The 26,382-nt window shown below is 39.9% G+C and overlaps 1 protein-coding gene across 1 annotated transcript in view; it reads right to left on the bottom strand.

Annotated features, from left to right (window-relative positions):
• The window catches only part of LOC119915036 (atrial natriuretic peptide receptor 2), a 57,739-nt gene that overhangs the window by 4,030 nt on the left and 27,327 nt on the right, over positions 1-26,382 (bottom strand). The window contains exons 10-19 of the mRNA XM_038734589.1: positions 25,583-25,660; positions 20,468-20,572; positions 18,550-18,621; positions 17,585-17,744; positions 17,319-17,474; positions 13,376-13,544; positions 3,933-4,079; positions 3,024-3,147; positions 1,134-1,202; positions 813-987 (exon numbers count right to left, since the gene is read on the bottom strand). Coding sequence (XP_038590517.1) covers positions 813-987; positions 1,134-1,202; positions 3,024-3,147; positions 3,933-4,079; positions 13,376-13,544; positions 17,319-17,474; positions 17,585-17,744; positions 18,550-18,621; positions 20,468-20,572; positions 25,583-25,660 — 1,255 coding nt within the window. The remainder of the gene's footprint in view (positions 1-812; positions 988-1,133; positions 1,203-3,023; positions 3,148-3,932; positions 4,080-13,375; positions 13,545-17,318; positions 17,475-17,584; positions 17,745-18,549; positions 18,622-20,467; positions 20,573-25,582; positions 25,661-26,382) is intronic.

Here is a 26,382-nt window from a genome sequence, read left to right as displayed (position 1 = left end):
TAGTTGTCACATTACTGTAATTTCAGTTTATCCTTCTTGGACTCACAGGAGCACAGGCATTTTGGTAGCTATGAAAACCTTTAATTACACAGGAGAGGAGATAGAAATATGCTTCGGTTAGTCCAAGTTTGAAATGCTATTGCTCTTAATGGCTGAATTGTTTTGCAAAATAAATTATTGTAGCCAATTTTAGACAAGACCAGAACCCTTTTACTGATTCATTTATCCAGAAAATACATACTTTGACAGCTAACTGTACTTCCTAGTAATGGAAGCTCGAACTGAATGAGTTCTCATAATTATAATATTCAATTAGCCTGGTTTAGACCTCTGAATCACGGCCCGCATCTTCGATTTGTTAAACAGTTCAAAAAGGTCTGGTGCTGTGCCCATTACCGGCTGTTTTCCCACAGGAAACACAAACACAAGGCAGGGTAAAGAATGGGACAGTCATGTTCCCGTGCCAGAGCGAGAAAAATAGCAACAGAAAAATGGCCTCAATAATGGGGATGGAAGCACGGCTGAGATCGATGTACACATCGTTGCAATTGGACTCACTGTACAAAAGTTAGAGAGCTTCAATCTGAATTTTTGCTGATTATAGTAAAAAGTGCAGCTTTGTTCCAAATGGAAATGATTTCAGCAGGAGAAAAAAGACTATTATGGACACACACAAATCCCCTGCATGTAAAAGAAAATAAATGATGGTGCCGACTCATTAGTAAAATGGACACTAGCCGTTATGAGTGACCATCTCTGCGACCTTGTGGTTGCGTACCCAGTTCCAGATCAGGCCGAAAATTCAGACTCACCCGTGTGTATACCTATCCTGAGTCTCAGCTGGTCGTTGGGTCTGTGTCGGATCTTGAACGTTTTGACCTGCTCTAACAACGCCAGCGACATCCCAGCAATCTCTCTGGCATGCAGCTTTCCGTTCCGCACCGGCAGCCCTGACACCACCATGTAGGCGTCGCCGATGGTCTCCACCTGAGGGGCGAATCATAACAGGCATCAGAGAGTGGAACTAAAACCTAATTTATATGACTAGATCACAGAATTGAGGCTATTGGTGTTTGTGGTTGTGTTTCCTCGACTTAAGATTAGAAACAAATACGCCAATCATCCTGACTCACCTTGTATACATCAAAGTTATCTATGATGGCATCAAAACAAGTGTACAGATCATTGAGCAATGTGACGACCTGTAGAGAGAGACAGAAGGGTTTTAATTATATATATTCAGTAAAGCAACAATACTGGAAGAAGTACTGAAATGTTACAGCTTAAGTATGTCAGCTGTGTAATTGTGACATAAATGAAGACCTTAAAAATACAGACTGTAAATCCAACATTTGACACAGTTTTCTTTTGTTTGAAGGTGAAAGTGTGTCTGCGAACCCCACATAATATCTGTTTGTCTGTCGCTGGACTACTGCCCACTAAGGCTCACTGACAAACACATTTACAGGACCATAAATCAGATCCACAGATGGAATACTACAAACACAATCTGTCTTAAATGTAACATATTGTGTGGCGTAATAATTGTAATGCAGCAGTAATGTCAGAGGTTGGCTGTTTATTCAAAGACCATTTTTTTAATTTAGCCTTCATCTCTAATGTTCATTTTTCATAATTTTGTATGCAAATAAAATCCAACCCAGCTGGCTCTTTAGCTGGTCAGGACATTTTGTACTTTTGTACATTTTGTACTTTTTTGTAAGAGTGAGCAGTGCTGAGTGAATGAGAACGTGTAAACTGTAAAGGACTTGGATCTGAATTGTGAGAAACGCACAATTGTTTTGTCAAAACTGAAGTCTTAAAGGCACAATCAGCAATCCAGATGTGCACTAAAAGGCCGCCACACAGAACTCAGGATTAGAACCTTGTGTCACTCAGATGATGGACAGATCTTTTAATATAGTGGCTATAAAGTAGACAACAAACGAACAACGAAATCGAAGTCATGAATGTTAATCTAACCAGCTCAATCCTTACTTTTGTAGTGTCTCATAAATAAGGAGGCACTGTTGCATGTAGTTCAATGCATTATGAATTTTTTAATCCCTATGTATTTATATTTGTCTCACAAGGCACATATCCTTTTTATTTTATGTTGTATGTAATTCATTATTGTATATTTGGTTTACCACTGTGCTGTTTTGTTGGCTACATACTTATACATATGTTGACTACAGCTGTGTGCAGCGCTATTGCCCAAGCCAAATTTCCCCCCGTGGACTATAAAGTCTTCTCTCTCCTGATGCTGTTAAAGTTCTGTTTACATCATTAATATAAAAACAGCATTAAAATGGGCCTATATGCTAAATTGTGATAAACTAAGAAACATAACAAAAGCACAACTCTTCAGGAACATCACATATACAACAGCATGGGAACAAAGCTGTCATTTATAAGGTTGAAAACTAACAGATGGGACATTTAAAGGTCTCATGTGAATTTTTCTTGCAAACAAAAATAATTTACATATACACTTTACATATTGTGTCCATCTGTGAGGCCTAACAAGCAGGTTCAGCAGAGAAACGAGATGAAGGAGAGCACATGTTTGTTCTTGGGGTTATTCCACTCCTCCTGCAGGTGTCAGATAGGCCCTCTGCCTGGCATGTGAGATCATGATTATGTATTTGGTGTAGAAACCTCCCTTTGGTATTCAAGTGAGAGGGAGATAGTGGCATGATGTGACTCAGCTCTGCGTCAACGCACTCTTCCATCTAACATCTGTACTATTCTGAGTTGCAGCCCGTGTGTGGGAACACACGCTGTGGGAACTATGAGACACACTGTAGGTAGAGACCTAATACTGGTGAGCGCTTTCATGCACGAATAGAGAAAAAGAATTCTCTGTGAGTGTGATCACAAACAGTGATTTTTAAAAGCTTTTAGATCAGCTCGGTAGATGTTGAGGACTTTACATCGAATTTTTAGAAGTTACACAGACAGGAGCAGTGAGTGTGCATCATTTATTGGAGGATCGCAGTGACATATTGATTGTCGCGTACCTGTAGCGGTGTACTCTCTGCGGACATGGATGTGAAGCCCACAATGTCGCTGAAGTAAATCGTGACGCTGTCGAATGCCTCTGCCTGCACAGTCTCCCCTCGCTTTAGCTGCTCTGCTACTGAACTGCACGCAGAGAGGGAAAGACACAAGGTCAAACATGTGTTCAAGCTGCGAAACCATAAAGATATGTTGAGGAAAATCTAAAAGCCAGGCAGGATCAGAGGAGAATGCCTCAAATGTCTGAAAAAATAACGTCAAACAAACAAACAAAAGAGTTGATGAGATGATGACGTCAGGTTTAACATAAAATCCTCAAAGAGTCGTTCTAAAACACAGCCACAGAAAGTCTGGCAGGTTCAATTATCACCGCTTGTCAGTTCATCTTTGCTAATTCTGCTCACGTCAATTTTCTCTTTTTAAAATAATACCAAAGGCGAAAGCACTGTGGCAGCAGTCAGCAAGTCTAATCCACAAGTGTGGTGAGAAATGATATCTGTCCTTCCTCTCAGGCCCTTCTCTGAGTGCCTGGATTGCTTTGAAGGACAAAAGATTCCTCATCGTGGGAAAGAGGATAAATGAGTGAGAAAGATGGGATGGTGTTATCCAAACGCCTAGACACACTATCATGTCTGCTCTTCTGTCCTGCCTTAATGAGCGGTTTGCCTGTCAGCTCTCTCTGTTCCCTTTCATCTACAGTGAGATTGCTCCACGCAGAAATGTGGATCTGTTAATAAAGTGTGGTGTTGGGAGGCATATCGAGTCTTTAATTAATACGGCGGATTTGACAAAGTGTCATTGAGCCTCACTGGTAACACGGCTGTAACACTGCATTACTGTTATTGCTGGATAAATTGGAGTTTTTGGGCGGAAGGACAAAAGTGTGAATGTGATTGTGTTTTTTTTCTTACTGTGGTAAAATTTGATAGAGGAGGTTTTCAGCTTTCCTTTTCTCCTCCAGGTAGGCTTGTGTTCGCTCCTCTACCAGGTTCTCCAGGTTGTTGGCGTACTGCTCCATCCTCGACAGCAGGTTGTTAAGAATACTGGTGCTGCCCTCCCTAAGGAAAACAGAGTAGAATTAGCTGAGATCTAGGTATGCGGCAACATCACCTAAAGGAAGTCTGAATGGCCAGGGAAAACACGATCAGACAAGTTTAAACAAGCCCCCAGGTTAGTCAAGCTTATTTGTAAGAGAAAAAGTGAGACAAAAAGTACAATAATCATAAAAAGGGACATTTTTTAGAGCACTCACTTTCAAATCTATCTCCACATAAACTGGTTTAGATAATCTGGCTCAGTCGGAGATTCGGGTAATGCTAGTAGCAGCTTGAGCCGCTAGCCTAAAGCAGAGATGAGGAGGGGGCTACTGAAGTCTGGTAAGTTCACTTCTTTCCAAGTCCACACCCTCAGATTGTTCTCAAACTTGAATGCTGAAGTGAAATCACATGAGGCAATTTATGAGACTTCACACAGATCCCTGTGGGGCCAAAGGCTTTGAAAAAAACACCTTTTTTCACATATAAAGTAGTAATCCTCGACACCTCTGATGTGTAACATCGGTGGAATTCCTCTTTAAATTTTTGGTTATCTGCAGCTCCATCAATCATATGTGAGGGACAAACAATACATATTTTTACCATTTGGATTGAAAAATGTTTGTATAAAGACTAAAATAAAATGTCTTTGTCACTTAGCAAGGTGAAACCTACTGTTTATACTGTAAATGTAAAACCCTGTAAATGTCAGAAGTGGCCAAGCCCAAGGACTGATCCTTGTGGAACCGCTTGTCTCAACAAATTGAGCCTCTCTCAACACTTGAGAGAAGCTGGGGAAGTTCCACTCGGAGGTGTTATTACGATTCAATACATTGTGTGAAAACAAAGAATGACAGATTAGTGGGGATGGAGTCCTGATAGCAGGTGGAAGACATCAGCTGCTTGATAACTATGATCCAGATCTATGGAATTTAATATATATTCCAGTAGTTTAGTATTGCAGCACCATAAAGTTGGGAGATACACAAAAGACAAAATAATATTTCTTTAGTTTAGTCCTTAGTGTGAGCTCCAGAAATTCTAGATCCCACATTTCCCATAAAGCAACAGTCACTTTTTGTTAGACCTTCCCTGACTGGTAAATGCCCAGTTTGTGAAGTAGCTCTCTGTTATTACTAATATTTTTAGTGATGAGGTCATCAGGATTATTTTCTCAGATTGGACAAAGCTCCTCCAGGCCCACAGGAGACACCCTGCACACTGTTTTCACATGCTGAGTAGTACTAACCATGGCAAGTAAACAGACCTGTATGTGTAACAGGTGAGCAGTATTGCAGTTTGATAATTACAGGCCCAGCTTTAAGAATTTCATTTTATAATTACTGCAGTGATTTCCGAGGTTAAATTGCATTGCACATGACTGATGATGAAATCTAATCATTCGAAAGCCTCAAAGAGTCTTTCTCTCCTCCAACATGGCCATTGGCCACCGCTTTTAAAAAAACAACCTCTTTCTGCGCAGTAGTTAAACCGAAAAACACCAGAAATGTACATTACTGCAATGAGATATTTGTTCTATGTTTGTTTGTATTTCCTCCCAACATGGAGGAAAAACAGACACTCCAAACGGTCCGTGAAATGTCTCAATTTACGTCTCAACTGCTGTGATTGTAGCATTTCACATCTATTTAAGAATTATATAATACGTGTATTGTATAATGTGTGTCTCAGGATATTTCTACATTCATATGCTTACGCACACACACACACACACACACACACACACCCATTTACTCTGATGGAGCAAGAAGGTGAGTCATCCACACCACTGTGGCGGCTAAAAGCATCAATGCCTGGCATCCTGCCATGTTTCTTGTGGGTCACAGATCCTACACACACCCACATGTTTAAGTTTAAAGAACAAAACATCAGAGGGAGACATGAAAGACAGTGATGAGTATCAACGCGCTGAATGCGATCATGCAGGCCATACAGTGTTTACTGCACCGAGAATCACAGACATCCATTTTTTTTCCCACCATTCTCCCAAACTAATAGTAACAGTGGAAAGTAAGACCTGTCTCTATAGTAAGCGTGATGCTAAAGAGACGAGAAGCCATAAAATAATCATTTCAGCCAGGGATTTAATCCTGCATTGTGTTCTAAAACATCATTCTGCTCACAGCAAGTGAAAAAAATTTGTCCAGATGGATGTATTTGTTAGTCTGTGGAGGGCCGGCCATGGACCAAGGAACCTTTGGTGTCAGTAGCGCCACCATCTGTCCATTTATAAAACACTATTTATTTGAACATTCAGACCGCGAGCAGTAACCAGTGTAAAAACAGGCAGCTATGGCACCGAGGTCAGTGGTAAGGGGAGACGGGGCAGTTGCTGCTCTTGTCTCTCGCATGACGTCAGAGTTGACAACACTTGAACTTCTGTGCTACCGTGGATCGCCATGTAACCATGACAACCACAGAAACCACACTGAGGAAAATCATCCAGAAGCTAATCATGTCATACAAGCTATAATACGCTCCTTTAAGCTATTTAGTTGAGGTGGTCGGTAGCCACCCTACTGCTGCCCAATCAAAATACCGAACAACAACATCCCTGGGCAGCAGTAAATCCGATTTCGTAAATCCTCCAACCTGTTTCAACCAATATTCATAAGATTTTGTCCATAACATATTTGGATGAGCTTGTTAGTAAGTTGCTTATTTCCTTATTACTTGAAATGTGATGTAATTTGGTACACATTTTATGGAAAATGGAGACAGTTTTCAATTGAAATTTGATTGAATTTAACCAGATTAATAATTTGACTAAATTCCACTGAATTGCTAGCATAACCTAGAGAGTATTTTAGTCAGTGAGTCACTGTCAAAGGTTTCCAATAATAAATGATTATTTACTTGGGTTTGAAGGAAATAAAATTTCTCTGGAATTCAACAACTGCTTTATACTCACAACAACTGGCTTAACTCAAATAACATCCTCTGAATTTTGACCCTTTTTAAATTATTTCCAGGAAACGCCCTACAAATTATAAGAAAATGTCTGACTAATTTAAACCACAACCAACTGATGACCCTTGAACAAATTGTGCAACCTGCAACCAAATGCAGATGACACATACATATGAAATTTGAGTGATCCTGCAAAAAAACGACCCTGCAGCTATTTGATACATTTAGACAGATTAAAATAACTCAGATCTCAAAATGTCTGAGTAATTTGTAGAATGCTGTAATTTTCCCAGACAGGATTTATGTAGATTCAGGAAACCGTGGCATCATCAGCCAGTCAGCATGTTTGTCTATCACTGTGTCTTTTGATGCAGATCTGGATCCAGATGATCCGACTATTTAAAAAACAAATGTAGAGGGCTTTACAGTCTTGGCGGAGCTATGCCCTCTCTGAGTGCTTTCTTGTTTACAGAGCAGCTAAACATGCTTCAGGACGTTTTCCACAAAGCTGCTTTGCCGGTTGTTTCAGAAAAAATTTCAATATATTATTTTACAACATGTTAAAAAGGAACATTTCAATGCTGAACACAATAAAAAATACATATTTTTTTGCTGTAGTGTTGGCAAACAGTGAGAGACTTGATGTGCTCGGGGAGAGGTCAGCTATTCATGCAGAGCGAAGTGTCAGCTCCCTGTGTGGGTTAAACCGAACCCGTTTACTGCTGAACACCCCTCTTGTTACTGTGCCCTTCAAGCCCAAGCTCATACACGCTCCAAAAATAACAGCACATCCATCACGTCATGTCAGCAACATACATTTACCTAATGAAAATAACAAACATTGTGCATTAACGCATAGGCCTGTGTGGCGAGGGGCTTCATACACTGCAGCTGTCAAGAGCATCCTTGAGTGCCTCAGAGGATGTCAATCACAAAGAGCTCTCTACTCTAAGCCACGATAAATGGAAAGCTATACATCACTGGGCTCATCCAGCATTGACTTACAGAGCTAAGAGAGGAGAGGTCAGGCTCAGAGGAAAAACACACCAGCCACACAGCTCTGTTTATAGATTCCCTTCCAAACCACCTGTTTTTACATTGCTACTCCACCAAATCAACGGCTGTCACGCTGATTCAATCTTTAAAGGATCATAGCTTTTTGGTTTTACTCTATTAACCACAAATCATGTATACTTTACATTTCTGTCAACCACTTATCAAAGTGAAATATATTTTCTATATGTATCGATCGTGTGAGCATTTACCTTGCCTTTTTGTTGTCCACGTTTGATTCTTTATGTGCAGAGGAACTTTTCCTTGTTGGTAAGGTAAAAGCTGGTCAGTCAGCTGAGAATAGCCTTTTAGTGCAAAAAATAGGTGTATAGGTATTATTTACGTAAGTAACTGTGTACACTCACCGGCCACTTTATTAGGTACACGTGTTCAATTGCTTGTTAACACACATAACTAATCAGCCAATCACATGGCAGCAGCTCAATGCATTTATGAATGTAGACTTGGTCAAGACATCTTGCTGAAGTTCAAACAGAGCATCAGAATGGGGAAGAAAGGGGATTTAAGTGACTTTGAACGTGGCATGGTTGTCGGGAGTATTTCAGAAACTGCTGATCTACCGGGATTTTCACACAAAACCATCTCTGGGGTTTACAGACAATGGTCTGAAAAAAGAGAAAATATCCAGTGAGCGGCAGCTGTGTGGACGAAAATGCCTTGTTGATGTCAGAGGAGAATGGGCAGACTGGTTCCAGATGACAGAAAGGCAACAGTAACTAAAATAACTCGTTACAACCAAGATAAGCAGAATAGCATCTCTGAGCGCACAACACGTCGAACCTTGAAGCAGATGGGCTACAGCAGCAGGAGACCAAACCTGGTGCCATTCCTGTCAGCATGCTGACCATGTCCATCCCTTTCTGGCCACAGTGTACCCATCTACTTCCATCAGGATAATGCACCATGTCACAAAGCTCAAATCATCTCAAACTGTTTTTTTAAACTTGACATTGTACTCCAGTGGCCTCCACAGCCACCAGATCTCAATCCAACAGAGCCTTTGAGATGTGGTGCAACAGGAGATTCGCATCATGGATGTGCAGCCGACGAATCTGCAGCAACTGCTGGATGCTATCATGACAATATGGACAAAAGGCTGAGTGTTTGCAATACATTGTTGAAAGTATGCTCCAAAGGATTGAGGCAACTCTGAAGGCAAAAGGGGGTCCAACTCAGTACTAGCAAGGTGTACCTAATAAAGTGGCAGATGAGAGTATTTACATAATTTCTTTTCTTTATATTTTATTCAATACTAAATGTAAATATTTGTATATACAGTATGTTCGATGTGTGTGTAGCATGAAACGGCTACAACTTACATTTCATTGTGAAATTCTATTTTTACAAAATGACAAAGAAATGACACACAATGACAAATTACTTTGTTTGTCCTTCGAGGCTCAGCAGTAATTGTACAATACAGGATTGCACAAAGAAACGCAGCTGTAATCTTATGGATATGATCTCACAACAACGTGGCTCATGAATGTAATGGTCTTTGGCATCCTACTCTCAAATCTGTGATATCAGAGTGGCCTTGAACTCACCAACAAGGATTCATGCTCACAAGAGGTGATGGTGCTTTGACGAGGAACAGTAAATAACTTTGCACCCCTATAACGATAGATAGGTGAGTCGGAGGGGGACAGGAGAGTCAAAGGTAGCAAAGAAAAACTCCCGCACACTGTCTAACTTGCAAAAAAATATATATTGACACATTAATGATAATGATAATGAGGATTAAACCTTCATCAGACAAATGGTGTTACATAGTGAGAAGCCATCTTTTGTAGGAGGTGACTTATTTGTCTACACCAATCACCTACTTCCTCATAAAATAAGGCAGCCATTATAAAACATTCATTCATATTTCCATAAGATGAATGTAGATTTTGGTATACTGAATGTACATCAAAACAATATCATAAAATGCAGTCATAAATAGTCATACTGCAAATCTTACTGGTGCCTTATATCAATAGCAAATAAACATAACGCTAGATAAATAGAGGAAAAAACCTAATACATACGACATATGACCCAAAAAACAACAATCTCATACTTCAATAATGTAATGGTAAACTAATATTTATAAAAATTCCAGAACAAGAGGAAAACAAATCACCACAAATGTCAAAATCTTCACATTATTATATATGTGCAACAAATAAGTTGTAGCAGTGCATACATATATGGAAATAAAATGGGAATGAAATCTTCACTGTGGCGGATTACTTGTTTCAAGCACACTTCAAATCTCTACAAGCTCATTTGCTCTGACGCTTTAGTATTATCTGTGCTGATTATAAAGTGCCCCTTTAAGTCAATAGCAAGATCTCCTATCAAGTAATGAATAAGACCGGAATCACCACTGGTGCATTGGCTGTATTTGATACCTGGCTACAGGGCTAAAGCTGGATTCCAGCATACACACACACACACACACACACACACACACACACACACACACACACACACTTCACAATGGTGATTAGTCAGCTCGAGCTGCTTGTGTTTTCTCCTATGCCGGTGGAAATTGTTGACAGGTGAGGAAGACATCAGGCAAGGGGAAGGAAGGGTCAGTGATTTTCTCAATTTCAATAACAGACTTCGAGTAAAGCGCCCCCCCCCCACCCCCTGCACACCTCCTGGATTGCCACTCTCTATTGCAGTGAATGAAAGAACATCAACATGATTACTACTGACTTCACGGTAACAGTGTCCTATTCAGCAGTGAGACAAGGTTAACCTTCCCGTCATCGCTTAATATCGCAAAGTGACCTGAAGAGGTATAAAATTAAAGCACAACCTAGCCTGATTATGTGTGACACATCTGTCCAGTGGCTATAACAGGTGAAAATCAGAACAACTACAAATCTGTTCCTTCTCCAGAGGCACTTCCATCTTAAGCTGAGCTAGCTACCATACAGCGTGACCATGTTAGAGGGAGAAAGCTCCAAGCTGCCATTCAGTGTAATGAACCATGACCTGTGTTTTGATCTTCATGTCACAACTCACAGGCCAGGAAGGTCGACGGCACCTTACGGGCAGAACACTACAACCTCTGGCAGCTAGGCACTGCATTCACTCAGGCACTCTGCTTAACCTCCTGATCTACCCTTAAATATACCTTTTCCACATTATATGTGGAATCATAGGTATGGCAATGTTACACACATACAGTATAAATTTCTGTATCTGCTTGTTCCAACTTATTATTGAAACTATGTGATGCTTTGACTAAGTGAAATATTAAAACCCAAGACGTTTGTTATGGCACAGCAAGTTGAACTTTTCCAGATGTCTTTAAGCATTATTTTATACACATTTCCTCGCAGTTTTGCACCACATTTAGGTGTTTTTGGAAACTTTGGGCTCTTGACTGGACCCAGAACACTTATTTTCTCAGTTACTTTCTTACTGTGAGTGATGGGGACTGTTTTCTGCCAAAGTCAGAACACTTTGGTTATTTCCCATGATGAGATTGGTGTATTTTGTCTTTTTCTCTGTGCTGGCACAGTTGTGATGTGGTTTGGCGATGGTGCAGTGGATAAGACACAGCCTTTGGTATGAGAGACTCAGGTTTGATTCCCACTGTGACACATCCACCAATGTGTCCCTGAGCAAGACACCAGTTACTCCAGAGGAGTGTGTGTATATATATATATATACACACACTATACATTATACAGGTTTGAACAACGAATATTCACACAACATGCGTTTGTAATGATGGATCCCTGCATTGCACCATTTGACCGACCTTTTCTCATAACAATGTCTTAGCAGAAAATATCTCGCAATTATGGGAAAGCCGAGCTATTTCTTCCCCACCCAAGTCCCGCCCCACTGTGCTGTGATTGGATGCTGACTACGACGACAGAGATTCTAGGCGCTCCTTCGCCTGTGACGTATTGCATTCATTTTCTAGTTTGTCTTTATTAGGCTACAAAATAGGAAAGATCTGATTTGTTAATTACCCACACTGACGCTAATACTTCTGAGGGCCATACGTTAAGATAATAAAATAACCCTTTGTTTTCTCGATGGCAACACATGGTTCAAGACTGAGTGTAATATGAATAAAGTGATGGTAATGAATACATGATTGCTGAGCAGTAAATTCTATATGGGTTAAATTGTGCATTAAATTGAGTTACATCCCCTCTGTAGATGTAAGGATTTAAAATATATTATACTTGTGTTATTCATGGCAAACCGTCACAGGTTAATTACAACTCTGCACACATAAACAGGGAACTGTCTCTGAGAATGAATGATTTCATGATGGTGATTTATTCCTTTATGATTTTATACTATACTGTACTATATATACAGTATATATGTACAGTATATATATATATATACACACACATTTATTCTCTGTCATGGTCTTTCTTTACCACCATATTGTGTTTATACAGAATGAATTATAGCATTGTACACTTTCCCAAACAGCTGCTACCTGCCATTAGTTCATATCCAAAAATGTGCTGTCAATCGTGTATATGTGTGTTTGTGTGTGTGTGTGTGTGTGCTCAAATGGAACTTTGCATCAACAGGGTTGCTTTTTACAGTAACTCTTTCTGACAGAGCTGCCCTACTCAAGAGAAAACATGCCTGCCTCTCTTCCTGCGTCGACATGAGACTCAGAACCAAAATATGCATATGAATGATTCATGGGATGATTGAAAACAATACCAGAAACAGGGACTCGCACACGGGGATTGTGTGAGTCCCTGTTTCTGGTATATATTTCTTACACAAACACAGTTAGGGATGAAAAGGCAGCAAATAGCACTTCCTGTCAAGAGCTGTCTGTCAGGAATTACAAACAGCCTTTTATCCAAAACCGTCTCAGTGATTTCCAGAACATGATTATTTTTCCCGTTTGCCTTTTTGAATCTCTTAAATGTATCAGCCTGCACGGCAGTCTGGGGGGACATTGGGATCTTAACACAGTGTTCACATGTTGAGCTTGGCAGGGAAGATACTGATAGTCTGGGAAAGAACAGCCTCGGTCGATTTCAATTTGTCAAGTTATCGCCGTTAAATGAATCAAGTGCTTCCAGCACCCTTGTGTTTTGCTATAATTTATTCCTGTCATGTAAACGATCAGTTTACCCAAATTATAAAAAAAACTGTTTCTCACTGACCTCAAGTAGTATCTTGCCATGCAGATAGCTTTGGTTTTGTTCGCTGAGTTCTCTGTCTTTGAGATTTCTGCAGTTGTTTTTGTAATTTCAGTGAAGTGACTCTTTAAGGACAGGCAGTGTCAGACTGGGTAACGAAAACTTGCGACGTGTGGGGCTCACTTGTTGAGTTTGGCAACGTAGATCTTGATGTGGCCAAAGTCGGGCCTCTCTGCAGGGTCCTCGGCCCAGCAGCCCTCCATCAGGATGGTCAGCTCCTCCGAGTGGCATTTGTTGTCCGTCGTCGGCCGGAAGTACGGTTTCTGACCGTTCCTCACCTTCTGTATGATCTCTGCAGCGGAGAGGACAGAGGGTGTGTTCTCCAGTGCGAAACATAGTGTGTGTGTCAGGAAGTTATAATCATCAGACTCAGTTCACATTTCTTCCTGTTCTGTTTGACTTGATGCTCTGTGCTGAACACCGCTGTGTCAAATGTGCATACAAAGGGTGGACAAAATAACTGAAACACCACATGCAACACAACAACTCTGCACTTAACAAACCTTAAACCAAGTTCAACCAACACTTCTGATGTCAGTTCAACTCAGAGCTCATTTCTGCAGCTTAACTGTCTTGTGAAATTGCTGCCCAATGAAATCCATGTATCTCCAAATTTGGTGACATTGAATTTTTTAGATGAGCATTTAATGCTTCTTCTAATGGGTCTTCCTTAAATGTTTTCTCATGTGAGCTAATAAAGATTTACTGAGCATGTATTTAAAGGTCCAGTGTGTAATATTTAGGAGGATCTATTTACAGAAATGCAATATAATATCCATAACTATGTTTTCAGTGGGGTATAGAGACCTTACATAATGAACCGTTATGTTTTTATTACCTTAGAATGAGCCATATCTATCTACACACCTACATAGACGTCACCATTTTGCACCGCCATGTTTCTACAGTAGCCCGAACAGTTAAACGGCGCTACAGAGCGCGTTTCTTCACTATGCGTTTCTTCACTATGTTGAATATGTACGAAGAAAAAGAAAAAGAAGTCAAGTTATTATTATTATTAGTAGTAGTAGTAGTCATTGTCTGGTTTATTAGAGAAAATTTGAAAAACTTGAAAAAATCAAATGGAGGAACACAGTTATTATTTAGCACAAGAGCCGACAGGGCGTGTCACCACTGTAGTTTCTCCTGCATGCTTAAAAAGGGAGGGGTGAAAGGTGAATGATGGTGCGTTCATGTGCTGTTGGAAGAATAAGAATATTTTTTTCCTCCTTAAATCTTTATTGCAAAAAGAGAAACAAAACGTAAGTGGGACATAAAGAAGTATGCAGAACGTTGATTCATGCAAAATCATATATTGCATTCACATATTTTGCATAAATGTCATATGTAATATGGTTTTAAAGGTTAGTTTGCTGTCCAGATTAGATGTCTGTGTGTTGTTTATATGCTCTGATAATGCAAATCCAACACATCTTTGCAGTACACATACCGATTTAAGAGCACATGAACACACTGAAGAACGACTTCACAACTCGTGAAATGGGACCATCCGAGCAGCACGTGAATGCACAGTGATAGCAATTCGCAAGCAGTCACCACTAGATGCCACTAAAGCTAACACACTGAACCTTTAACTAATAGCTCCTTAGTGATCTCATAATGCCATCGCAGTGTTACTAATTTCAGTAGGACGCATTTCCCTCAAGATTTTTTAAGTGCAGGAGATGCTGTGCACAGTGACTGCTCAACTGAGTGAACTTTCAAACCTAGATTCCTGTTTTCAGGAGTACTGATATTCTTTTGATAGTTCTGTATTTGTGTCAATGTTCCTTTTCTGCCAGGTGAGCCTTAATCTGTTCGGCACTGCTGATCATCTCTTTGTTTCTCCTCTTTGATCCATTAATCATATAAATTTAGAAAGTTTGTAAGAGACATCCTTTCCCAAAATGATTTCTCCACATCCTCTCTTTTCTGTTATTAGTATCATTCTGAAAGACGTATAAAAGTAATTAGAAGATTCTGCTGTCATTTGAAACCACAAAAATATCATTACAGCTCTGGAGTTAACACATTCAGACACTAGAGAACAGGTGCCTGCTTTCACTGCTTTCAGCCTGTTAATGGATAAGTAGCAGGCACTTGTACAAGCAGCACAAAGCGTGACTATGAATAAAAGGCTATTTAAAGTCATCACATGGAGGATGTGCCTAACTTCGGATGTGTAAAAGTTCAACTCCTGATCCTTAATTGCTTTAGAAGTTAGAGTTTTTCCTGCTGTCACAAAGCAGAAGCAGCGGTGGAGGTAAAAGTAGATGCTGGTGAAGAAACTGGTCAAACCGCAACATCTGTGCAGTAAGCTGAAGAGCCAAAGTGTCAGCAGATATTAAGCTTAAGCCTTATTTAACCTAAGAAGATAACAAGGAATTCTGTCACATTGGCACTAAGCCCTGTAGCTACTGTGGACCGGTCCGTTTTTTCCTTTGCTGATGGTTTTTGAGGTTCAACCTACCAATCTAGCACACAAATGTATCATTTTCACAAAGGTTTCACTGAGCCAATGTTGGAAATTTGTCTTTTTTAACTGTAGTGTTGGTAAAGGATGGTTTCACAGCCTTTTTCAAGCGTGTCTTAAAACAACACTCACAAAGTCACAACAAGTCCTCCAACCTAAATGACAAAATAGGTCGTTTGTCCCCCTCACCAAAACGACACATATGAGCGTCTGTGACCAGCACAGGCAACTAGACCTACTATGTTACATAAGTCATGTGACATTTAACAGACAGTTAACGTTGTGAAACTGTGTCAGTTTGGTTAGATATAGGCAAAAAAAAATGACTTGGTTAGTTTTAGGAAAACATTGTGGTTTAGATTTAAATTAGTATGTTAAGTAAGACGTAAATCTTGTGACAGAAGTCAGTGATTCTGTTTAACTTCTCCTCTGTCAAAGTCCTGGGTTCTACCCCTCCACTTCCACTCAATCCACCTCTTTACACGGACAGGCTGTCAGTGTACATTGAAAGCATTACTGGTCGCTGGAACTGGTCCCTCTGTCCATACTGGTAATGAACACATACCTTTGTAAATGGATTTCAGTGCACGTGATATTGGACTAAATCCATTGTCTTATTTCTGTGCAAATCAAGTGGATATCTTTCAAAGTCACAGTCTTTTTAGTTTCATTTTTTTGGGGCAAAGTCATCAAACTTTTTCAGCGTTTTTTATCAGATTTTACTGGTGATTCTATACATGCAGTGTTTATGTCTCTCTCCCTATTTATTACCCGGAGGCGTTACCAAGATTGGTGCCGATTGGAGGGACTTGCCTATAAGGACTTTAGTTTAACTCAGAGTACTGAAGCCTTGTAGTAGCTTTGGCAGTCACTTTTCCCTTGAAACTGTTTTAGAAAGAAAGGAAATTAAAACTACCGATAGTGCCATACGGGTTTGTTTTAATTTGAAAAATGTGAACCCATCCTTTGAGGCATCATTAGGCAAATACCAACTTGCCTCTTGGTTGCTTTTTTATTTACCTAGGGTATCAGTTTTGTTTCTCCTTCTATGCTCTTGGATTTCTTTGATGTAATGTCAATGTCATATCTTTTAGACATTCAGACTACACTGACAAGTTGACTTTTTACATTTGTTTTTACTTACATTTTTTATTTTCCTTTTCTGTGCTTTGTTTGGGTTGTTTCTCATAGTCTCATATCCCAAATATGAGATGTGTTGGACTCCACCTGCCTTTGACATCTGGCCAACATGTGTTCTTTGTTTGTGTACATAGCTGCGGGGCCACGGTATAAGAGTCTGACCTTGTGGAGCTCCACTTTGGAAATGCCAGTGAAAAGCCAATGAATGAAGTTCCTATTTTGTGAACTTCCATCTTTTCTGTCCTTGTCAGAGGAAACTGTTAGTCTGATATTTCTCAGACTAGTCTCTTATAAAGCAGCTTAAAATGTTACAGAGACATGGTTTAGTTTGGGACACAAAACGTGTTTGTGCTGATTATCCGTTTGATTTACTTTTCTTTTGTGTTCTTTCTTTTTGATATATCCAGGGGTCAGCTGACTTTCCTGCGGCCTAAAAAAGACAGTTGTGTTTACCTTTGGGGCTGAGGTCCATGCCTTCCACATAGAAAGGGCCATTCCTCAGGGCTATTTCCTGCAGTATGATGCCAAAACTGTACACATCACCCTTCTGTGTCCCTTGAGGAGGATGGCGGTCGTATATGAGCAGCTCAGGAGCCGTCCAAAGCTTCTCTGGGAAACCAAGCACAGTCAGAAACACTCGGAAAATGTCGGAAATACAGCAGGAGCTGCTGTTTTTGTGAATGAACAATTCAGTGACAGAGTAAATGAACTCGACTTACTTGCATAGAGTGCGTGCGAGTCATCGTTTTCACAAGACGAGCGGAAGCTGGCCAAGCCATAATCCGTGATTTTCAAAACAAATCGACTGTCCACCACGCAATTAGATGACTTCAGATTTCCATGGCAGCCAATGTAGCTATTGTGGAGATAGTTCATTCCCTGGTGGAGAGGAGCGTTAAGTCAAGCATTAAGGGGGTTCTCTTTCTCTCTCTCTCTCTCTCTCTTAATTTTTTCCTGTACAGCAAATCATACATGAAAACACAAAAATCCAGACATATGGAAATAATATGCTTTGACAAGTAGATGTATGCTGAAGGTTTTGAGAAGAGGCCATGTTTCTAGGATGACACCGTCACGAGGGAATTTCTGTGAAATTACTGTTAATGCCTTCGCGAAGGGGACAGTGAGTACTGAATGTACTCATGTTCAATATTTTGTGGAAACAGTGAGTCAAACATCCCTCAAAGCTTCACCGGCGCCTCTTCTCTGCAGAACGCGGCTATCTGTGTGGAGAAATGTAGACGGAACCCATCCAAGAGGCCGCTCTCTTGACAAAAAGCCTCTTTGTTTATACAAATTAAAAATAATCTTCTAAAGTATCCATGATTAGTTTTGATTAAGCTGGAAGGAAATTTTTTTGCAAAGTTTATGATTATGTTTCTGTTGTACTTTACACTATATAACAGCAATATTTACTGTAGTTTCATCCACTGTCCTGTGCCAAAAATAAATTTTTGTGCATGCGAGTCCCTCTTTCTCTGCCTCTCTCACTCTTGTCCATGTGAAACCATAGCAACCTAGACATTTTTTTCTGTGTCTCTAAGGCGCACAAAGCATCTAATTCAACACTGAAAAGTGACCTTTTGCCAACATTTATATGAAAACGGCATAAAACTCAATGCTCCTGTACTGCCTTTGATTTCTGCTTTTTGTTTACAGCGCTTTCAATCTGACCAGCACGCACCTTCACTATGTCATTGATCAGCGAGTAGCGAAACATCCAGTCCAGGTTGATGCTCTCATTCTCCAGAATGTCCTGGAAAAACAAAAACAAATCCAAAATGGAGCAGAAAACTTTTACAGACAAGAAATAAAAACTAGCTTCTGCTTTATCTTTTAAATTTACAAGAGCCTCTCAGCAGCCAAGACAGACCCAAAGATTATTTTCTAACTAAATACAGAACCACCTAACATCCAGATACCATTTCTTTTATATACTCATAGTCACAAATTTAGCCCTGCAGCCGGCCAGTTACTGGAATATGGGTCTAAGCTGTGACATCCAGCAACGTCAAGTGTTCTTCTCTAGAAGTGTGAGTGATGAGTGAGTTTCCACTGTTTGCAGCTCGTCCATTTTAAGAAGCTGCTAGCATGTAGGAACTCCATGCCAAGAACAAATTCACTTAACATGGGTTTCTTACTGGAATTAAAAAAGACAAATTGCAACGATTGAATACAAGACAAAAACGTGTCAAAGGTAAGCTGGCCACATTCTGTAAGCTCACTGTAGGCTAAATAAAGGGATTTCACTAGAGCTCGGTACAAACACAGCTAGAAATAGCAGTTTGACGAGGCTGTCCGTGCTAAAACAGTTCACTATCACGGTACTGCAGCAAGAACAGTCCATCAGTTGGCTTCTCCTTCCAAAGCCACTCCCCCAAAACACGTTCATGTGCAGTGATTGCACGCAGTTAGGCAGGTAGGCAGGTAAGCTCATTACAAGCTGTGACAGCCACAAATATCGGATTTTTTTGAAATGTCTGGTCATAAGCCAAGAAACAAGGGATTTGTTTTTTTGGTGTTTTTTAAATTTCTTTAAAGGACTTCGTATTGGGGAATTACACTAATATCAAACAAAGAAGATCAGCTGTTTGACCTTGTTGTTGAGCTCTTAATTATTTTCAGGTAACCAGCGGTGTGCTTACAGTGTGGTAATATTGTGTCTTTTCACACATTGACAACATATGGGGGAAAACATCTGAATATTTTATCAATATATTTGTTTTCAAACTCTGCCACCAGTTCAGCATTGAAAGCATATCGCTTACTTTCAGGCCTGTTAAAAAATGTAGAAACGCAATGAAACCACTGCCAAGCTGTGGCTTAGTAGCTTATTTGCATTAGTGACGTTACTGTTTTTTTAAAGAGCACAATACTGTTTTAGGCAAGAGCCTAATTATAATTTGAACTACAGTACTGTATTACTGTATAGTGTATTTGAATTATACAGTAATTTAACTTGCACCGTAATCAGTGTTTAAAACCAGCTATGCTGTATTTTTAAAGTCAATTAAATTCAGTAAATAGCAAAGCTGCCCATTTTATTACTTTATATTCATGTAATAAATATACACATCTCAATTATCTGCATGAGAAATAAAGAAAAATGTGTTTATTCTTAAAGATCCCTTCCAGACGTTTTTCAAGATGTATAAAGATACTCTGCTATGAATAATGTGTGTCTCATATGGTTTATCCACAAAAAGGTAAAAAAAATACATAAAAAATTCAGTCTTATTAAAAATGTAATTTATTCCTTCTGCCGCGTTGAAAGATCCAAAATCTATGAATATGCAAATATTTAAGCTTAACTGCTGAACACAAGATGTCTCTTGCGTCACTGAAAGGTGTAATGTGACCTGGAGTTTAACACATCACACACAGCACACCACACATAAGTTGCGTACTGGACCATGAATGGTTTCCTAACGAGTTGTGGTGCCACAAAATCTTGTTCGTACACACATCATGTCTTATAGAGACCCTTCCCTCCTTCAGCCGATAAATGTGAAAACAGTGACGCTCAAACATCCGAGTCAAGTAACAATGATTGTGGCACTAGTAATGTATGAAAGTAAAGGTATAAGAGCAGGAGACATTACCTGCAGGCTGCCTCTGGGACAGTACTCTGTTACGATGCAGATGTTGGGAGGGTCAATGCAGGCTCCGATGAACCTGGTTAGATGGTTGAACTGAACGTCTCTCATCTGAAAATAACCACACAAACACACTGCAACTGTGAGTGCAACTCTTTCCAAACATCACATTCCCAAACCCCATGGAAACAGAGGACGGGGGAGAGGACTGACGGTTCATTTATATACAAAGTTTTGAGAATAACGCTGCCAGCAGTTCATCAAAATAGTCTATTTGCAGTAGACTGGTTGGCACTACGTCTTTTTCTATGTGTTGAGACGCATTCCTGCTCAGGGCACCCAGTTGAAACTTGTGCATGTGCATAAATTGCCCCTTGGAGGTTATGAATGAGCCTGTGTGCTGAGGGTGATGAAAAAACAAAAAAAAAGGTGAGGTGTTGAGAGGATGTACGAGCAGGAATATCAGAGCGGAGCAGGCAGAACGTGTCAAACAGCTCTACATGGAAAATAATCACAAATCACACACTGGTTTTACGATACAACTTCCAAAACATGAATCACTTTTGAGAAGTATGAAAACAGAGATGTCTGAGGTTAAGTGATTAAGAGGGAAACTCATTTCAGGAGAACATTTTCTGGCAGATTGCTTTTATGAGAAAGTGTGAAAAAGTCCAGTCATTTTCTTTTATAGAAACAAGCTACATGGACGTCCTCCTCGTGCCTTCGTTGCAACCCGTATGAGCTGCTGACAGAAACGGCACTGGAGGGGGAAAAAAAGGAGGAGGAAATCTTTCCGCAGCCAGCATGAAACTTCAAAAACGGTGTTCATAATTTCAACAGCGTATTTTTCCTCTTTGAGCACAGTGAGTGACAGCCGCTCTCGCACCAAAATCAGGGAGTTGGTGGCTCCTGTTTCACGGCTCCAGAGATGTTAGCCTACCCTTTGGCCTATATAATTTCCCCTGCTGCACTCTGGTGGGGGTGGGGGAGAGAGTGCTGGAAGACAAGTGGTTAAGTTTCCACTGGCAGGCCTGTCTCTTCCCCCATCTGGTTGGCTTTTTTTCATGAGCTGGGGTTTGACAGCCGATCATGCCCCCGGGGCGTCTGATAAGCTGCCAGCCCAGACAGCAGCCTCTCTCCAATGTGTGCCTGCTGACTGACCGAGAGGCCACAGAGGCATCCAGGAAGCCCAAACAGGCTGCATCTCACACGGAAAGGAGGAGCAAAGATAGAGAAAAAGAGAGTTGAAAGTAAGAAATATTAAAAGTGAAGAAACGGCCAAAGATCTTCCCCACCAGCATCCATCTTACTCGTGAGCACCCATGTAATTTCCCGAATTATGGGTTTCCCTGTGCCACACTGTGTTTCCATCACCAAACCACATAAATGGTGTGGATTTTTTTCTCGTTCAGCTTACTTATCGCTTACGCCTAAATATATCCCAACCAAAGAGACCATTTCTGTAAACTCTTTAGCAAGCGACATCCTGCGGTGGCACTGGTTGAGCAGGTACCATGTCCTGAAAACAAAAACATTTGAAAATAAAAGCTTTTACTGGCCTACTGAGTCAGAAATGATATTCTATACTAATATGATGAGATATTTCCACTTTTCAGGAACTCCTTTTGTAAAGCAACTGGAGTGATTGAACCTTGTATGAAGAAAGAACAATAATGTCGATTCAAGTTTTTTTTATTTTAGTGAGTGAATAAATGATTTGCTGAATACAAGTTGTTGAGGTCGAGGTGGGTTTTTTTCCCTTTTCTTTTTTTCTTTTCTTTTTACAATTCACCCTCAAGGTCTCCATGCATGGCTCTCTTCACACTGAGGCCACTGAAAGAAGTTAACAGCACGAGCCAACGATTTCTCAGATGGATTTCACAGTCAAGAATTTTGGATCCCTCTTCTGAACAAAAAAGGCTAGAAGTGACACCACAAAATACAAAAGTGTTGGACAGAACAAAACATTATTTCACTGTTTTTAGTAAAATACAATTTTTTAGTAAAATACCAGAGCTGGAGCTAAAAATGCACATTTTGTACTGAGACTGCCATTAGAGGAAAGGTCATGAGGTCATGAAAAGAAAACTGGTTCATCCTGAGGGGTGGGAAGAGCTCAGCTGGTATTTCCTTTGTAGAAGCAGAAATTTCAACCTTATTGTGGCACAAGAACTTGTTAGCTTATCTATACACCCATCAACCATTGGCGACATTATCATTCATTTGAAATTGTGTTTGTATGTACGTTCATGATGATGAGCGTCAGTCCAATATTCATTCTCTCTTAGCGCTGTTTTGGGCTCCACCAACTCTAGCAAAAATATCTGGCTGTTTTGCACTTTCTTCACCAGCTAATCGCTAACATCCTCTGTCTGTGGTTTGGTGCTGGGCAGGTTTTTAGAGCTTTTTCACTGAACACAGCTGCCTGCTGTGGCTGAAAACAGCTCCAGTGACAGCAGTGAGGCCGAAGCTAAACAGTAAAGTGAACAAAGAAAGAACTGAAAGATGCTGAAATGCTTTGTAGAGCTGAGGGGAAGAGTTGGTGATAATTCTCTTGGATTAATTAAAATGAGAGACCCCTTTCACATCCAGGCAGTCATGTGATATGTTGTAAGTATAAAAATATTGATTATTGCAGCTTTAAATAAGCACATGTGTTAGCAGTCTGTCCATTAGATTCTGAGGTTTCTTTTGTACAAGTAGATGAGCTGGCCTGTCGAGTGGTACTAACGACAATAGAACTATTCTCAGCATAGTTACAAAGTGGTTAAACGAATGAGACATGAGAGAGCGAAATATAATTATACAGTAAAAAGTAAAACTAGATGAAATGAAAAAAAACTTGTCAATTAAAGATAAGTTTAAAAGGAACATTTTAAAGAAAATACAAAAGCAGCAGCGCGGACTGTGAGAGATTAGGTGCCATGACAACAAATGTACGCTCATCCTTGGCAGCAAGACTTTTAGAAGAATGTTCACTGCTGTGCTCCCTTATACACTCTGGATTTAGTAGGTCACAAATATAGCATGGAGCCAATCAATTTAATTCCTTATGAGGAATTTTAAACAGTATTCTTGAAGAACTGTAACTGGAAACCACTGAAGGGATTCTAAAATTGGGGTTATGTATTCTCGTGGTTCCAGTTAAAAGCCTTGCAGCTGCATTCTATTGCAGATGATTTTGTACTTTTCCATAAGATCTCAAAATACCAGACAAAAATAATTGATTGCAAGAACTCAAAAACAGGACATATGTACTGGTGGAAAGTAACAAATTACAATTACTCACATTACTGTACTGTACTTTTTAAAGTAGTTTTTTAAATCTGTAATTTTACTTTTACCTAAGTATGTTTTGTTGAAAGTATTGTAGGACTACTTCGCTACATTTCACATCACATCCGTTACTGAGTAAAAAAAAGTCGCGACCACTTTGGCTTCAAGTGCAAGAGAACAGCAGCTTTATCATGCAGTGTAAGCTGCAGAAAAAAAGAAAAAATGCTGTATTAAGTTACTGCAAATGCAGACTGAACATTTCCTGCTGCTGCTTCACATTAAAGGCATTTATCTGGCGAAACACAAGTTGACTTTTATTTTTAAGTAGAAATGTAATCTGTTTGTAAATGAGATCAACGCTGACCGCTGTCGTGTAGACCGCCACAATGCATCAACACAACAAGACAACCGTTTCAACTGTTTCAACAGTTTTCTGATAGCGGACCCGTTGGGAATATTGCAGTGAGTAATGCAACAGTCAGGAGCAGACACAGTGAGCTATTAGATAAAGAGCTGCATGCGACAGGCTGCACACCTCCACCCAGGGCTAGACTGGGACAAAACATTGGCCCTGGCATTTTTGGCCCAGGCGGCTCAGCAAAATCGGTCGGACACCCCTCACCAATACACCATCCTTCAATTTAAAGGCTCAGATTTGGGGTGTGATGAAACACTTAGCCCATGAAACGTAACACTGCACAATATTGGGGCCATGACAACAAGACAAGAATATATTTTAATAGGCCTACTAATTAGGAAAAAAAATGTATTGATGAAATAGTTGATAGGGAAGAAGATTTTGAGCATTAACCGGGCATTTTCCCGGTATGCCAGATTACCAATCCAGCTCTGCCTCCACCTTCTCAACCCGATAACCAACTCCTTTCACTTTCGCTGTTTGCAGACTCATGTTGTGTGCTGCATAATGTCAGATCATGACTGCTCACATAATTATGGAAAATACCAATAACTGCCCGACAATAGTTTGTTTAGCTTCCCCAGACTTCTGTGCCCTGTAGTGTCCGGCCACCACAGTGCCTGCTTAGAAAAATTTGTGCCCTTGAACAAATGTAGTTGAGGACCCTGATGTAGAAATCAGTTACATATTTTCATATTTATCTTTACTCCAAATAGCCAAAAAGACATTGGTGCATGACAATGTTGGTTGGCAATAACAACTTGCTGGTAACTGGTTATTTATTATACTAATGCTTATCATATCCCATTAAAATTACCACCTGTTTGAATGTACGTAAATAGGGATATGACTTCATATACAGTCCAGTGTTTCCCATTTTCCCAGTCCAGTGCAGCCCGCCAGAGTCTAATCTGTTCCGCCACAGTTTCTTAAAGAAGCAAATCATTCTCAACCTTCTCATTATAACATTAAATGTCATTGTTTTTCGCCATTGATTTGGCAAAATATCTGTCAAACAAACTAAAATCGAAAGCACCATATGGCTTTATTCCCTTATCAAATGGCAAAGACTGCAATTTAAAGTATAAGATATAAATCAATATAAATAAGTTATTTTAGGTGGTTAAAAAAGTAAGTAACATTTGCTCTGAGTAAATTTTAAATGAGCTACTTTTTACTTTTACCTGAGTAGATTTTTATATACCCTTTATCTATCTACCTTTGACAAGTGGAACTGTGCTAAAAGAATTTCCCATTGGGATCAATAAAGTATTTCTGATTCTGATTCTGATTCTGAATTAAGTATAATATTTTTGTACTCTTTCTACCTCTAAATGTACTTTTCTTGCCCATTTTTAAATCTACAAATCATTGGTCTAAGGATAGAGGCTTGCATTCAGGACAGATTGTAATGCTCTCTGACTTACATGTTTGAGTTCCAGTAAAACTTGTCTGGTCAGCTCTATCCTCTTCTTGTTGACATGCTTGATGGCCACCAGGTTCCCCTGTGTGCAACACAAGAAGAGACAGAGAAATGAATCCAGTCCGACACTGACGTAGAGTTCAGTTTATACACAGCTTTTTATGATATGAAGACAAGAAAGAGGATGAAGGTGATGCCTTTGGTTTAGATGTAAATAAGGCAGAAACATACTGATGCTCTAAAAACAGGGTTTCCATTGGGTCTTAAAAAGTCTTAAATTTCAACATTTAAGGCCTTAAAAGTCTTAAATTCGCTTAAGTTTGTGTTCTAGGTCTTAAATAATTTTAAATCCCATGAGTTACTCCATCAGCAGTAGGTTTTGTTTTTTTTCTAGATATTTCCACCCGTGATCCTTTCTCACGGCAGCAGGTGCACCGCAGCATGTTAATTATGTAGCCTGTCAATGTCGTCGTCCATCCTGGTGTTTCATTGTTGACATCGTCCAATGCCAATCACCCAACCCTAATTTGAATACATTTATTTACTCTGCAAGTCATTTTGTGACTGCATGCATTTCCTTTGCACGTTTCTTTTTTTGATGTTGTGATATATGTCTTAAATTTCATTCATAGTGGTCTTAAAATGGTCTTAAATTTGACCAGGTGAAAACTGCAGAAACCCTGAAAAAGTACAAACAAGGACCATGAAAATGGAGAGTGGAACAGCAGCTTGCTATATAGCCTACAGGTTAATTTGGAGCCTATTTCAGTCTGCTGCAGAAGAAGAATTGTATCTGTCGCTTTG

Source organism: Micropterus salmoides, unplaced genomic scaffold, assembly GCF_014851395.1.
Source record: "Micropterus salmoides isolate LMB-PRFRI ecotype aquatic unplaced genomic scaffold, ASM1485139v1 Ms_hic_scaffold_20, whole genome shotgun sequence".
Taxonomy (NCBI): Eukaryota; Metazoa; Chordata; class Actinopteri; order Centrarchiformes; family Centrarchidae; genus Micropterus; species Micropterus salmoides.
The sequence above is the reverse complement of the archived record's forward strand: the minus strand, read 5'-3'. Positions and strand labels throughout refer to the sequence as shown.